The 17,130-nt window shown below is 41.6% G+C and overlaps 1 protein-coding gene across 2 annotated transcripts in view; it reads right to left on the bottom strand.

The window, feature by feature from the left end:
* Nucleotides 1–15,204: 15,204 nt before the first annotated feature.
* The window catches only part of SOS1 (SOS Ras/Rac guanine nucleotide exchange factor 1), a 519,460-nt gene continuing 517,534 nt past the window's right edge, over nucleotides 15,205–17,130 (bottom strand). For both annotated transcript variants that reach the window (XM_073627668.1, XM_073627669.1), the window contains one exon: nucleotides 15,205–16,424. In XM_073627668.1, the coding sequence (XP_073483769.1) occupies nucleotides 15,930–16,424 (495 nt within the window). In that variant the 3' untranslated portion in view covers nucleotides 15,205–15,929. The remainder of the gene's footprint in view (nucleotides 16,425–17,130) is intronic.

Below are 17,130 nucleotides of genomic sequence, written 5' to 3'. Positions count from 1 at the left end.
CCACAACAGTAAATCTGTCTGTATATGCAGCATAGCATGTTTGTTATACTCACTGTGGAACTTAAGGGGTTAATCCTCTGCATTGTGCAAAAAAGGCTGTTTTATCCTGTATGCACAGATCCTTCCCTCCTGCACGGTCTATCTGGGGAAAGCCAGCTAAAACAGGCAGGGTAGCCAACCTACACATGCTCAGTTGTGTCTTTTATGCTGGAGAGAACATTTACTTGTTCTCAGAGATAGCCAGGTCACGCGATATTGGCATCACACATGTGGGCGTGTATACAGGCTGCAGTGGAAATCTCCTCCTTCCTGAACTCTCAGCACTTGAGAAACTGTGCAGTTTATCACTGACCGTGGTATACAGATCAGCCAAAAAGGTATATAGTGGTAATATTTTCATGTAAAAAGATTTATAAGCTGTGGGCACTGTGGGGGGGGGGGATGAACTATTTTCATTATACTGGGTTTAGGAAAAAAAGATTTACATCTCCAAATATGGAAAGGTTTCTTCACAGTAAGAGCTGTGAAAATGTGGAATAGACTCCCTCAAGAGCTGGTTCTGGCTAGCTCAGTAGCTTGCTTTAAAAAAGGACTGGATTATTTCCCAAATGTACATAATATAATTGGATACTAACATCTATAGGTAAAGTTGATCCAGGGAATATCCGTTTTCCTCTCAGGAGATCAGGAATGACTTTTTTCTCCTGCTGGAGCAAATTGGAGTATGCTTTGCTGGGGTTTTTTGCCTTCCTCTGGATCAACTGTGGGTCTAGGATTGTGTATATCGAATTGTATGTTTTTTTTTTTTTTTCCCTCCCTTTTATTGGTTGAACTAGATGGACTTGTGTTTTTTTTTTCCAACTAGACTATGTAAGATTGCAGTCCACAAACAGTCACAATCAAATTTAACTGAACTTGAGCAGTTCTGCAAAGAAGAATGGACAAATATAGATTAGCAAAGTTAGTAGAGACATATCCAAACAGACTACAGGCTGTAATTAAAGCAAAAGGTGGTTCAATAAAATACTGACTCCAGCTGTATTTACTTGCAACTTATAACATCCAAGTGAAGGATCTAACAGCAATGTGTCAGATTTTTATTTTTTTTAATTCAAAGACAGAATCACTGAGTTGGAAAGAGGATCACCCCTGTTTCCAACTCAGCGATTCTGTCTTTGAATTAAAAAAAAAATATATATATATATCAGACACATTGCTGTTAGATTCTTCATTTGGATGTTGTAAGTTGCACTGAGTAAATACAGCTGGATAAAACAAAAACTGTTTGTCTTCATTCTAGGCTACAAAGCAACAAAATGTGATTTTTAAAGGGAAGGGGTGATTCTTTTATATAGCCACTGTACATGTTATGGTCAGCACTTTTCCCACTTATGAATGGGGTCGTTGGTTATTAGATTCCAGAGACCCAGTGGGAGTACTCAATGATTGCTTTTAATGGGGCTTTGCCCACAGCTAATCAAAGGTTGACAGCTCTCACAGCTAATCAAGGCTGCTTGCATGTAATCACTCATTTGCAAGTGTGAATGGGGCCTAATGCAAGTGTCACCTTGCAGCAACACCACAATCCAGAGCACGTCTAAGCTGCGCAAAACCTATTTGGGGAATAAAAAGGAAGACAGAATATTGTCCTTAGGCTGGTTTCACACTGATGTGTGGCGCGGCTCACAGCAGGGGTCCGGTGCATCTCTGTTTCAGGGTTAAATTTGGCTGGATTTGGACCTGAAACGGACCAGAAGATGCACAGGACTCTTCTGCAAACCACTCTGCAGCCGTCCCAGAGCTGTGTGAACCGGCTCCATTGAGAGCCGGTCACAGTCTCCTGATATGCCAATTTTGATGCGGGGAAACCCACATCCAATTCGCACTATTGTGAACCCAGCCTAATGGACTGGCCACAAAAATAATCAAATCTCAACCCTATAGAACTGTGGAAAGAGCTCCACTGAAAGGTCAAAGGAAAGTACCTCTGGTAACAGCTACAAAAATAGTGGGTTGAAATTTTCCCTGAATATCTTCAAAAAACGAACAAGATTGCCACAGGGCTACAAATGGAGGATACATTGATGAATAGAATGGGTATATGAAACCACAATAATCTTACAGCATGCAAATATAGTTTTTGAACAATTTAATGCTACTTTGGTGAATAAAATTGAACATGAAAATGTTCTGGAGGAATCCAAAAATTGTGATTATATATGATGTATGTATATATAAAAGTGCAGCGCCGGATAATAAACCAATGATTTACCAAGTGAACATAATATATATGTTTGCACTAAAGTGAAATATGTGTCAATCAAAAATATCCAGTGAAAAAAATCAGGTGAAAAAAAATATCAGGTAAAAAAACGTCCATACATAAAATTAATGTGTTAAAGAAAATATGTGCATAATAAACACATAATGTGACAACAAAAAAAGTTCATAAGTGAAGGTATCCCAATAAAAGAATACCAATAAGGAACCAGGGTCTATATTCTTCACCGCTTGTGGTGCCCGTCACCTTACAATAGATACTGGAGGCTTACCAGAAAGCCTGCGGCCGCCCTTCTCAGGGGGGTCAAAACAGGCTTAGTAGAAACAGCAGGGACACTGTTAAGGATTCCCAGGTGACCAGTTGGCATCAGTAAGGAGTAACTTCCATAACTCACTTCCAGGAGATAAGTGCTGCGCACCAATGGATGACCAAAGGGGCAAGAGCGCATGCGCCGTGCGTGTATACGCAACAAACCCATGGGTTTGTTGCGTATACACGCACGGCACATGCGTGTTTTGATTTTTAGATACTAGCAGAGCTTTTTATCTGTATCCTTGCAAGGAACGTTTTTATTGTATTGGAACTTTTTGTTTAAATAAACCATCAAAAGGAATCTCTGCACTACTGGAGTTTTTACTTCCCTTCTTTTCTTGGATAATCCATTGTATGCTGTGGAAGTGGCTATCCATTGGTGCGCAGTTCCTGTCTCATCAGTTGTCCATTGGTGCGCTCTTGCCCCTTCAGTCATCCATTGGTGCGCAGCACTTATCTCCTGGAAGTGAGCTATGGAAGTTACGCCTTACTGATGCCAGCTAGTCACCTGGGAATCTTTAACAGTGTCCCTGCTGTTTCTACTAAGCCTGTTTTGACCCCCCTGAGAAGGGCGGTTGCAGGCTTTCTGGTAAGCCTCCATTATCTATTGTAAGGTGACGGGCAGCACAAGCAGTGGAGAATATAGACTCTGGTTCCTGTATTGGAATTCTTTCATTGGGATACCTTCACTTATGAACGTTTTTGTTGTCACATTATGTGTTTATTATGCACATATTTTCTTTAACACGTTAATTTTATGTATGGACCTTTTTTTACCTGATTTTTTTTCACTGGATATTTTTGATTATGACACATATTTCACTTTAGTGCAAACATATATATTATGTTCACTTGGTAAATCATTGGTTTATTATCCGGCGCTGCACTTTTATATATACACATTTATCTCTTTGTGACCCATATCATAGTTATAGTGCTTAGCAGCAGGATATCCTTCACGGTTTAATTTTTAGTCATTTATATGTTTTTTTATTTATTACACACCTGGTGCAATTTCTTTCTTTATTTTTTGTTACATATATATGATGTATGGAATAGCAAAACAGCACATCAGCAGCTGCATGCCTCGAGGCAGGACATGACGGACTAAAACCTTGGACTGAACTAATAAGGGAAAAGTCAATGTGATAACTCATTCAGCTCTGCAAATTGCAAAATGCAATTGCATCTTGAACGACTGATCTCTGTAAACAGGGTTTTTTTTTTTTTTTTTAACAGAATGTAGATAACATCTCAGGACGCAAAAAGTAGCTGGGACCCGCACCTGATTCCCACCCAAATATGAAATACTATATATACATTTTTACATTGATCTGACAATAGAAAAAAAGTTATTTTTTTTAACCATAAGCAAAAATATGTACAAAATCACAATATCTTAAAAACCCAGTTGCTCTAACTATAAGCACCTCGGGTACTGTTTTAATTTGTCCCAATCTAGATCATGATCACTTTTGCTGGAGAGTTTGGCATGCACTGCATACAGTTATCAGAATACAATAGTTTTCATGATCATGGTCTTTTAATAACATGGTAAGGCAACCAAGGAGAAGTGATTCAAATAATAAGAGCTCTGTTAAATGTGGATTTCTGATTAGCCATGTGGATTTTAACATTCAAGTATGCGTTCCTTTTTTTTTAATGGGAGGGATTTCCAATGTTTAACAGAAATGCTCAGATTTGGATCCTCCATAGCCCACTCAATAAAGTAGATATAAACCCTAAATAGATGACAGTTAACTAAAGCACTATGTATCAAAAATTGTCATGTTTTTGCTGTCAATATACTATAAATTTACAAAGAAAAAAATATTACTGCGCAGGTGATAAGTGAAATAAAGCTGCTTGCAATGTCACAATAGAACCAATTGTATAAAAGCATACAAAATAAAAAATGTCATACTAAATAAATAATATTAAGAAGTTAATCATTAAACAATAGTCCATAAGGTTCTTTGAACATTGAAATGAATAGTGATGAATAAATAAAAGAAGTCCATTAAAGTGAAATCCAAACAAAAGTGATGGTTTAGATGAGTATCCACCAGGTGCACCTCCACTGTGATAATTAATAGGATGTAGGCTTACGATCTATAGACTCCACACTATAGGAGTCTAGACAAGCATTTGGAAAATGACTGAGCACTTAAAACGAATCCCTCGGTAGTTAGACTGGAAAGAATGGTAATATGGCTGGCCAAACAAGACCCCAGTGTTCCTCAGAGGTGACCAAATAAGGAAGAGAAAGGGGTCCACATAGTGTAAAACTGTAAAGCACTTTAAGTTGAGAAAAAGTTGCTTAACACTTACATCAATCCAGTAAATAATTAGCAGTTAAAATAGTAGTTCAGAGGATAAAAATGACTTTTATACAAGCTCGGATGGCATGGTTAGTTTAGACATTAACTCAGCCCTGTGTTTCGTCAGAAGTGACATCATTGGTAGCAGCAATGGACTTCTTTTATTTATTCGTCACTATTCACTTCAATGTTCAAAGCACCTTATGGACTATTATTTAATGATTAACTTCTGAATATTATTTATTTAGCGTGGCAATTTTTTATTTTGAATATACTATAAATAAATTATTATTATGAAAGAAACAGGTGGTGTGGAGGTGTAGAATGCAACCTTCTCTGGCAAATCATTTATTGGATCCCAGCAATAGCAACAGATGACAAGTCCAACAGGGTACATATAAAATAATACAGTAACTGAATCCTTCAGAGCCTCCTTTAAGAATACTCAGCTCTTCTGTCATATCGTAGCAAGCATATAGACATTCCACAAATCCAGCATATATGCCAATCTATATATACACTTATGTGCCTTTCATGTATGTGCATGCATTCCTGTGCCCTCTAACCTAGGCTGTTCCTCCCAACATCCTTTTCATCCCGAGTAGTCAAATCGTCCCTCTGTTTCTACTCTTTCAACCTCCACTATTATACACCCACTCCTCATCCACTAGAATGCAAAGGAACCTGATTGGTTAATCATACAAACACTTTTGATCCTACGGTTAAGCTGAAATACTCCACCTGCAGTTACTGAAAATAACCAAGGCCAACTGTAGAGTTTACAACCTTGGTTTGCACCGATTTCCAAAAGTAGTTTCTGTACTACTTTTGGCGATTTCATGGATGTATGCTTTGGGTCGTTGTCATGCTAAAAGATGAAGTTCCTCTTCATGTTCAGCTTTCTAGCAGAAGCCTGAAGGTTTTGTGCCAATATTGGCTGGTATTTTGAACTATTCATAATTCCCTCTACCTTGACTAAGGCCCCTGCTCCAGCTGAAGAAAAATAGCCCCAAAGCACGATACTGCCACCACCTTGCTTCACTGTGGGTATGGTGTTCTTTTGGTGATGTGCAGTGTTTTAGTATCAAATATCTTTTGGAATTATGGCCAAAAAGTTCAACCTTAGTTTCATCAGAGCACAACACATCCTCCCACATGCTTTTGGGAGACTTCAGATGTGTTTTTGCAAAATTTAGCCAGGATTGGATGTTTTTCTTCAAAAGAAAAGGCCTCTGTCTTGCCACTCCTACCCCATAGCCCAGACACATGAAGAATACAGGAGATTGTTGTCACATGTACCACAGTCAGTACTTGCCAGGTATTTCAGCAGCTCCTTTAATGTTGCTGTAGGCCTCTTGGCAGCCTCCCTGACCAGTTTTCTTCTTGTCTTTTCATCAATTTTGGAGAAACGTCCAGTTCTTGGTAATGTCACTGTTGAGCCATATTTTCTCCACTTGATGATGACTGTATATCTAATGCCTTGGAGATTCTTTTGTACCCTTCTCCTGACTGATATCTTTAAACAATGAGAGCCCTCTAATGCTTTGGAAGCTCTCTGCAGACCATGGCTTTTGCTGTAGGATGCGACTAAGAAAATGTCAGGAAAGACCTACTAGAACAGCTGAACTTTATTTGGGGTTAATCAAAGGCACTTTAAATGATGGCAGGTGTGTACTGACTACTATTTACCATGCTTTTGAATGTGATTGCTTAATTCTGAACACAGCTACATCCCCAGTTATAAGAGGGTGTGCACGCTTACGCAACCACATTATTTGAGTTTTTTAGTTTTACTAAAATATTTCAGTTTTTCAACTGAGTTGTACAGTTTATAGGTCACATAAAAAGGTGGATAAAGTTCTGAAATGATATATCTTTGTCTCTTTTTTTTACATCACAGATACCTGACATTTTAACAGGGGTGTGTAGACTTTTTATATGCACCATACACACATATACTGTGTGTGTGTGTATATATATATATATATATACACATATACACACACACACATATACATACATACACACACACACACACATACATACAGTTGTGCTCATTAGTTTACATACCCTGGCAGAATTTATGATTTCTTGCCCATTTTTCAGAGAATATGAATGATAAAACAAAAACTTTTCTTTCACTCATGGTTAGTGTTTGGCTGAAGCCATTTATTATCAATCAACTGTGTTTACTCTTTTTAAATCATAATGACAACAGAAACTACCAAAATGACCCTGATCAAAAGTTTACATACCCTGGTGATTTTGGCCTGATAACATGCACACAAGTAGTTGACACAAAGGTGTTTGAATGGCTAATAAAAATAGGATTTTTTATAACAGCTTACCTGTAAAATCCTTTTCTTTCGATGGACATCACGGGACACAGAGCCACAGTAATAACTGATGGGTTATGTAGGTACCATTAGGTATTGGACACTGGTCACACCCTAAGCAGGAAGTTCAACTCCCTATATAATCCCTCCCCTTCCAGGGATACTTCAGTTTTGTAGCAAAGCAATATAAGTGTATTAGAAGAGGGGCGGGACCTCTGTGTCCCGTGATGTCCATCGAAAGAAAAGGATTTTACAGGTAAGCTGTTATAAAAAATCCTATTTTCTTTCTCGGACATCACGGGACACAGAGCCACAGTAATAACTGATGGGATGTCCCAAAGCAATGCCAACTGAGGGGGGGGGGAAATCACAACCAAGTAGGGTGCAATCAGACCTGAGGACCTTGTACCGCTGTCTGCAGCACACTACGCCCAAAGGCGATATAATCATGCCTTTTCACATCCACCTGATAAAATCTGGTGAATGTATGGACTGAAGACCAGGTTGGGGCCTTGCAGATCTGAGCCATAGAGGCCTGGTGATGCACTGCCCAAGCAGCACTAATAGCCCTTGTGGAATGTGCCTTGATCTGAAACGGAGGAATCTTCTGTTTCAAACCGTAAGCCTGAATAATCAATTGTCTAATCCATTTAGAAATGGTAGCTTTTGACGCTGCCTGTCCTCTATTGGGGCCCTCTGGCAGCACGAACAAAACATCCGTTTTGCGAATCTGAGCAGTTGCTACCAGATAGGTCTTGACTGCTCCTACTACATCCAAAGAATGTAGTGACCTCTCTTCCGAAGAACAGGGATCTGGAAAAAAGGAAGGCAGAACAATGTCTTGGTTTAGATGAAAATCTGCCTTCGGTAAAAATCTAGGATGAGGGTGCAATACCACTCTATCCTTGTGTACAATCAAATAAGGCTCCTTACAGGAAAGAGCTGCTAATTCTGATACTCTTCTAGCAGAAGAGATGGCTACCAGAAAAATTTGTTTCCTTGTCAGTAGGACCAAAGGATTCTGACATATTGGTTCAAAAGGTTGTTTCTGTAACACTGACAGAACCAAGTTCAAGTCCCAGGGGTTTAGGGGCACCTTAACCGGAGGATTAAGACGCATCACCCCCTCCATAAAGTTTCAGACCAAAGAATGCGAAGCAAGTGGCCGTTGAAACAATACTGATAAGGCCGAGACCTGGCCCTTGATGGTACTCAAGGCCAGCTTCATCTCTAATCCTAATTGTAGAAAATCAAGAATTCTACCTATGACATATTTTCTGGGATGCCAACCCCTGGATTCACACCAGGATACATAAGCTTTCCAGACTCTATGATAAATCATTCTGGAAGCTGGCTTCCTTGCATTGTTTAAGGTAGATATGACAGGACCTGAAAGCCCACGACTCTTCAGAACGTGGGTCTCAATAGCCAAACCGTCAAATTTAGCATTTGTAAGGCAGGATGGAACACTGGACCTTGAGATAACAGGTCTGGGCGTACCGGTAGGGTCCACGGGGAACCCACCGTCATCCTTACTATTTCTGCATACCAAGTCCTTCTGGGCCAAGCGGGGTCCACCAGAAGTACTGACTTCCTTTCCTGCCTGATCCTGCGAAGGAGTCGTGGCAGTAGCAGAATAGACGGGAATGCATAAATCAGTGAGAACCGATGCCACGGAATCACCAACGCATCTGTCCCGCATGCAAGAGTCCTTGCCACAAATCTGTCTATCTTTTTGTTGAATCGGGATACAAAGAGATCTACATCTGGGACCCCCCCATCTTTGGCATATGGCCAAAAAGACGTCGGGATGCAGAGACCATTCCCCTGGGAGTAACTGCTGGCGACTTAGATAGTCCGCCTGCCAGTTCTCTATTCCTGGAATGAAAACTGACGACATGCATGGCACATGCATCTCTGCCCAGACTAAGATCTGGTTCACCTCCTTTTGAGCAGCTCGTCTCCGGGTGCCTCCCTGATGATTGACATAAGCCACTGCTGTGGCATTGTCGGACTGGATCCTGACCGGGCAAATCTGTAGCCTGATAGTCCAGGCTCTTAGGGCTAGGTATACCGCCCGGATCTCCAGAATGTTGATGGGTAAGGTCCTCTCGGTCTTGGACCATAGCCCCTGGATCGCAGACTGTTCCAGAACTGCTCCCCAACCTGACAGACTGGCATCTGTTGTTACCACCGTCCAGGTAACCGGTAGAAAGGATTTCCCCTTCTGCAGGTTTTCGGGTATGAGCCACCAATTGAGGCTCTAACGCACCGCATGTGACAGGTGCATCGGAAAGTCTAATGCCTGAACCTTCTTGTTCCAGGCCGACAGAATACTGTGTTGCAGTAGTCTTGAATGGAACTGAGCATAGGGAACTGCTTCGAATGAAGACACCATCTTTCTCAGCAGCCTCATACAAAGGCGGGCAGAAGGACCCTTCTTGGTCCTGACTGTCAGAATCAGCTACCTTAAAGCAGTGATCTTTGCCTGAGAAAGAAATACCTTCTCCTGGCTTGTATCTATGATCAGACCCAAATACTCCAGTCTTCTTACTGGTTTTAGGAAAGATTTTTCTAGGTTGAGGATCCAACCTAGATGTTCCAGATACTTGACCGTGGTCCTCAAGTTCCCGTTCAAGGAAGCTACCGACCGGTCTATCAAGAGCAGGTCGTCTAGGTATGCTATGACAGTTATACCCTGAGCCCTTAATCTGTCCAGAGGAGGAGCCAAGATCTTCGTGAACACTCGAGGTGCAGTGGCTATCCTGAAAGGCAGAGCCATGAACTGGAAATGGCGCCCTCCTATCTCGAAGGGCAGAAACTTCTTAAGAGCAGGAAAAATGGGCACATGTAGGTATGCATCTCTGATGTCTATCGATGCCAAAAATTCTCCTCCCTGCAGGATGGAGACTTCTGTCAGAATTGATTCCATGCGAAAGGACTGTATCCTTAGGAATTGATTCAGATCCCTTAAATCCAGAATGGGTCTGACATCCCCATTTGGTTTTTGGACCGTAAAAAGGTTGGAATAGAAGCCCAATCCTTGATCCTTTGTGTGAACCACCATAATGACCTCTTGCGACAAAAGTCGCTCTAACGCTAGAAGGAGCGACTGCTTCTTCTCTGGGTCTCTGGGAACGCTTGATCTGAGGAAACGAGGAGAGGGAAATTCTTGGAACTCCAGCCTTTACCCTAAGGTTACCGTGGAGATTACCCATCTGTCCTGGAAGTCCTCCTGCCAGAGCCTTGAGAACTGTAGCAGTCTTCCCTCCACTCGCCGTCGTGACTGCCTGGAGGTTGATGCCCCTGGCGCTGGGGAAAGAGTCAGTTTGAAAGAGGGAAGCTTACTCTTCTTCTTAACAGGTAAGAGAGTGCTTTTCCCACAAGAGATTCTCTTGATATAGTTATCCAAGTCTTCTCCAAACAACCTTGCACCACAAAAAGGAAACCCAGCCAGTAGCTTCTTACATGGTGCTTCAGCTGACCAATTTTTCATCCATAAGATTCTACGCATATGCACCAACCCAAGTGAAAGGCGAGAGGTTTGCATGATAGAATCTCTGATGGCGTCAACAACATAACATAAGGCCGCTGGAAGGTTAGCAAACCCCTGGGCCTGTTGTTCAGGTAAAACTTTGATGACCTGCTTAACATGGTCTCTTAAGTATTGACAGACTCCAATCGCTGCTACTGCAGGTTGGGCCACTGATCCTGCTAAGGAAAAAACATCCTTTAATAAGGATTCCATCCTGTTATTCACAGGATCCCTGAGCATCTGAGCGTTGTCTACAGGACAAGTCAGACTACTATTTACAGAGGAAATGGCCGCATCAATGGCCGGCATTCCCCACATCTTAATACATTTTTCTTCCATAGGATAAAGTGTTGAAAACTTTTTTGGCGAAAGAAATCGCTTATCTGGGTGATCCCCCTCAGAATAAAGGAGCTTTTCAAGTAAATTATGAACAGGAAAAGCATGTGCTGTTTGAGAGGGTTTCAGCGACCCCAAAACAGAAGAGGATTCCTTAACAGATTCAGGTACGGGCAATTTAAATGTGGAGCGGACCAATCCAGTAAGGATTTGTACTAAGACTTTCTCCTCTTGGGAAGCCGAAGAGGGTCCCTCTCCACCTGATTCCTCAGAAGAGGAATCATCTGTCCCATCCTGATCCTCTGAAAGGGATTCATCCCCTTTATCCCAGAGTTCCTCTGCCTGAGGGTCTTGGGAAACAGAGGAAGGCCTAGTACGTTTTCTTCCACTGAGTGAAGCTGTAATCATGGCCATTAATCTTTCCTCTAATCCAGTAATGGTTGAGGAAAAAACCCCTTGTGTAATGTATACATGGGGTGAAGTGCCGGAAGCAGGTACAGCCCCTGACCCCAATGGCTCTCCCTGGCCAGCCGTCCCTGGCCCCTCAGGGGGAGGATGTAGCAGACAGGGGGTCCTCAGAACCTGAACGAGATCCCCTAGTGTCTCTGGTCCTGGGGGTACTTGAACCTCTTCTACCCATAGTGCAAAGCAACAAGGTGTGAGGTATCCAAAATGAACACTGACTGCTGAGCGATGTAGTCTGGCAAAAGCCTTGTTACCAAATGCCCAGTCCGGTGTTACCTTAGTAAATGCAGCCTAGGAGAATGCCTGTGTCCCACCTTACATGCGACTGTCAGCTCTGCGTCCTTCCAAGGCTCAGAGCACCTGTCAAGTGTGCTTTAAATGACCATGCTTCTCGCACTGTGGGTGTCTAAGCACGCTGACGCTGTGCTGACGCCCCACCCCCCCTTCGTTTTTTTCGAAAAACGTACGCTTCCAGCGCGAGCCTGACCCTTCTGAATAAGCATGGAGGAAGGCTGGGGGTGGAGAAGGAAGGAGAGAGGCCAGCAGCGATGGGGCCTGCATACCTGCAATGGCGGCGGCGACAGTGCGGTGTAAAACCGCCTTACAGCCACCTTGCGGCCTCCCCCTAGCCTGGGGGGAATATCCCAGAGGAGAAAACCCCCCATCCCATCCTACCTGGAGCCGGTCGGAGGAGTTTGTACAGCGTCGAACGCTGAGACAGAAATCAGCATGAGAAGGTATGTGCTCTTGGCAGGCCCCGGTGGTCACAATAGGCATAGCATGCATTTACCTTAAAGGAGAAAAACCTACTAGAATTCAAAAATTCTGTGGAATCTCCTCTTACCTTATCCAGCCGCAGGGTTCTGTATACACAGACCCAATCTTCACCTCTCACGGTGGGCTCCGTTTAAAAAAAACGGCAGAGACTGGGGCCCCCTACAAGTAGGGGGATCCTGCAGTTCTGGCCCTGTAAAGCACCCAGCCAGAAATTAGGAGCTTTAACGTTACAGGTAAAACCTTGTTTCTTCGGACACGAGGCCCGGGTACCATCCAATTCGGCCATGAAAAGACACTTTGAATGGATTCGGTTCGCCTGGCTTGCTCCAGTATAGGATATCAGGATATTCCCTTTGGAGCTTCAGCACAGGACATCTTTACACGTCCAACACCTAAGACACTGGTGTAAAAACTGAGGTATCCCTGGAAGGGGAGGGATTATATAGGGGGTTGAACTTCCTGCTTAGGGTGTGACCAGTGTCCAACACCTAATGGTACCTACATAACCCAACAATTACTGTGGCTCTGTGTCCCATGATGTCCGAGAAAGAAAGGTAACCATCCCCACCTGTTATCTGTTTGCTTGTAATTAGTGTGTGTGTGTATAAAAGGTCAATGGGTTTCTGAACTGACAGACTCTTGCATCTTTCATCCAGTGCTGCACTGACTTTTCTGGATTCTGAGTCATGGGGAAAGCAAAAGAATTGTCAAAGGATCTGTGGGAAAAGGTAGTTGAACTGTATAAAACAGGAAAGGGATATAAAAAGATATCCAAGGAATTGAGAATGCCAATCAGCAGTGTTAAAACTCTAATCAAGAAGTGGAAAAGAAGAAGTGGAAAATGAGGGGTTCTGTTGAAACCAAACCACGGTCAGGTAGACCAACTAAGATTTCAGCTACAACTGCCAGGAAAATTGTTGCAAAGAATGCAAAGAAAAACCCACAAATAACGTCAGATGAAATACAGGACTCTCTGAAAACATGTGGTGTGGCTGTTTCACAAGATGTACAATGAGGCACTTGAAGAAAGATGGGCTGCATGGTCGAGTTGCCAGAAGAAAGCCATTACTACACAAATGCCACAAAGTATCCTGCTTACAATATGCCAAATAGCACAGAGACAAGCCTCAAACCTTCTGGCACAAAGTCATTTGGAGTGATGAGACCAAAATCGAGCTTTTTGGCCACAACCATAAACACTACATTTGGAGAGGAGTCAACAAGGCCTATGATGAAAGGTACACCATTCCTACTGTGAAACACAAAGGTGGAGCGCTGTTTTGGGAATATGTACGCTACAAAGGCACAGGAAATTTGGTCAAAATTTATAGCAAAATGAATGTAGTATGTTATAAAAAAATATTGGAGAAACATTTGCATTCATCAGCCAGGAAGCTGTGCAAGGGACGTACTTGGACATTTCAACATGACAATGATCCAAAACGCAGGGCCTTGTCATTGGCTACAGCAGAATAAAGTGAAGGTTCTGTAGTGGCCATCTCAGTCTCCTGACCTCAATATCATTGAGCCACTCTGGGGAGATCTCAAACATGCAGTTCATGCAAGACAGCCCAAGAATTTACAGGAACTGGAGGCTTTCTGCCAAGAGGAATGGGCAGCTTTACCATCTGAGAAGAAAAAGAGCCTCATCCACAAATACCACAAAAGACTTCAAGCTGTCATTGATGTTAAAGGGAGCAATACACTGTATTAAGAATTGGGGTATGTAAAGTTTAGATCAGGGTCATTTGGCTAGTTTCTGTTGTCATTATAATTTAAAAAAAGTAAACACAGTGGATTGATAATAAATGGCTTCAGACAAACACTAACCATAAGTGAAAGAAATGTTTTTGTTTTATCATTCATATTCACTGAAAAATGGCCAAGAAATCATAAATTCTGCCAGGGTATGTAAACTTATGAGCACAACTGTATATAATGTTACTGTATTATGTGGTGTATATAGTCTGTTTGACTAGTTATCTGTTGCTGGGATCCAATGTACTCTCTGGACTAGAACGGAGGTTGCTTGAAAACTCACTTGCATGATGGTTGCATTCTAAACCTGCGTATTCCTGTTTCCACAACAATAATAATTTATTATTACATATTATCTAAAAATCCACAAGAGTTATAAATATAACTTTCATCATTCAATTTTTGTATTTCCACACGGCAGATCACCTCCAGTCTACATGTACGTGTGCTCAATCATTGCCCTGGAATGGATTGCAGATAGTGACAACAGTGGATCATGTCTGTGCAATGTGCGTCGGCAGGGCCAAATGTGACAACAAAGTAATGCAACTGGGAGACATCCCATAAGAGTAAGTGCCTAAACAAGGACACTAATGGCAGGATTACCATGCACTATAATAAAACAATGACGATTTAAACTTTTTTTTATATTACATTAACACATCAAAGCTTGTAGCTAAGATTTTAGTCATTTTAGTTTTAAAGGGTTTAGATCCAATTTATTACCAGGGATATCCTTATACTATAGTCATAAGAATTACCATTATAGGACATCTTTAAGTAAGAATCTGGGAGCTCAGCTTTTATATTTCACTCAAGGTGGTGCTGCTGGTAAAATCTGGAATTACAGCTGCGAAAACTAGTAAAACCCAGAACTGCAGAGGATGACAATGTTCCCCATTAACTACATGAATAAGTAAAACCAGATCAAGGTTTTGATACAAACTGGAAGCTCCCTTAAATAAAGCCCTAAATAAGAAAACATGTATAAGTGTCACATAACCAATCAGGAACAAAAAAAGGAATGAAAAAAATAAATAAACAGAATGCTTAAACAACACATAAATCACAAAGTGCTACACATAGCTTTGCTACTGCTTTAATGATAAAACTGTTTCCCCTTTGTGAAGACAATAATTACACATCTTTTGCAGCTAAAATGTTCTTTTCTAAACTGGCACTGTCATCTTTTGTCACTTTATTAAAAAAATAAATGAAGGAAAAAAAAAAAAAACAAACAAAAAAATAACCCCCCCAAAAAAACCCCAACAAAAGTTACCTCTTTGGTGAGGCAGGTACCAACAAAACTCATGGAACATCTTGTAAACTGAATGGCAATACAGCGCTATTCTTTTATAAAGTTTGGGTACCACAGATAGTCGTCACAATGCTAGTTGTGATTTTATAAAACAATTTTAAGCAGAGGCACAAAGCAAAAAAAAAAAAAAAAAGAATTTAAGAAGGATATAAAAATCCCTGCTTTATATATATATATATAGATATCTATATATATATAGATATCTATATATATATAGATATCTATATATATATATATAAATAAAAGTGCATAATATTCTAGTTCGTATCTCTTCGATTATTTAATTATTTCTGCCACATCAACTGCGGTTTCTTTTTCGGTTTGCAACAAATTTCCAGCCTGATCAACAGTCTTTAATATTGGTGCAATTTGCATCTGAACTGAATAGCATCAGAATCATTCCTTCTCTTGTGTAATTCAGGTTTATTCATGCCATTCTTTGCAGTTTGAGGAAACAAATGTTTTTAGTGTTTAAAATAAAGCGTCTTTGTTACAAGGAGTTGGCATTTTCCAACAAAGGAGGTCCATCCCTGTGAATGGAAGGATGAGGGGACTCCCGTTTGTAAGTTTTTGGAGGGAGCTTCGGTATAGGCTGAGAAGTGCTTTGTCGGGGCGGTACGGGAGGGCCAGTGATGGGGGGCAGTTCTAAATCTTGCACTATTAAAGGGGGAGAAGGTAAATGTCTTCTTGTTCCATGAGGGGATGGAGTCTGAGGTGGAGGCTGGGTAAACGGTGAAGGACTATAAGGAAAAAATGTGGTAGCATGTTCACTTTTCCGTCCAAGCGGAGGTGGTTGAAGGTGCAGTGGAGAGCTGGAGAAGACATCAGGAGTACGTACTGGTTCTCGTGGTGGTAGAACTGGGGGGCTTTCAGGTCCCTCAGAGACTGAGGAGCGGTCAGACATTGGGTATCGTGGGGAATATGCTTTTGATGTGGGTTGTCTGGGTGGTATTGCTGGAGGACTGTCCACATGTTTAGACATCATCTGAAAAGGAAAAGAGATTAATAATTAAATTACAATATCACAGATACTGCGGATACTAATGTGAAGCCAAAGAGTTAAATATTAAAGTGAACCTATACGCAAAAAAAAAAGGGGACATGCGACTGTGCCTGTAGCCTCTTATTTTTGTATCTGCTGTGTTAGGTCATAAAAGACCCTGATGTCCAACAAGACCATGATGTCTTGTTGGACCTATGCTTGGCCGCCTGAAGCACTGGCAGAGCTTGAAATTCTGGGCATCAGTAAGAAAAATAAAATAAAAGCAGTGGCTACAGTTTGTTTTCTGCTTCAGGAGCTCTGGTTGATTCTTCTGCTTCCCTGCTGTCATCTCTTTGTTATGCAAAAGTGGCTCAGTGCCTATGTGCAGCCAGTCGAGAAGGCTGTATATGCAATGTTGCTTGTCCATACTTGCAAGATCCAGTATATTCCAGCACTCTGCTGCAAGCATATAATCTTCCTGCTCTCGGGAGCTGCCTTTCAGAAAACATTGCTATATTCCATTGAGTCTTTCCTCCCCTGTGGAATGCATGTGAAAGTTTATTTTACAGCCAAACCAAGGATGAAAGGGAGATACTGCATGGAAGTAACTGCCATTGCCAGTTTTGTTCTGCTTATTTTAGTCCCCCTGCACTCTACATCCAAAGAGAGGGAAATAAAGGAAATCAATTACAGTGTTACCTTGAGCCAT

The sequence above is a fragment of the Aquarana catesbeiana genome, linkage group LG04 (genome assembly GCF_042186555.1).
Source record: "Aquarana catesbeiana isolate 2022-GZ linkage group LG04, ASM4218655v1, whole genome shotgun sequence".
NCBI classification, from domain to species: domain Eukaryota; kingdom Metazoa; phylum Chordata; class Amphibia; order Anura; family Ranidae; genus Aquarana; species Aquarana catesbeiana.
The sequence above is the reverse complement of the archived record's forward strand: the minus strand, read 5'-3'. Positions and strand labels throughout refer to the sequence as shown.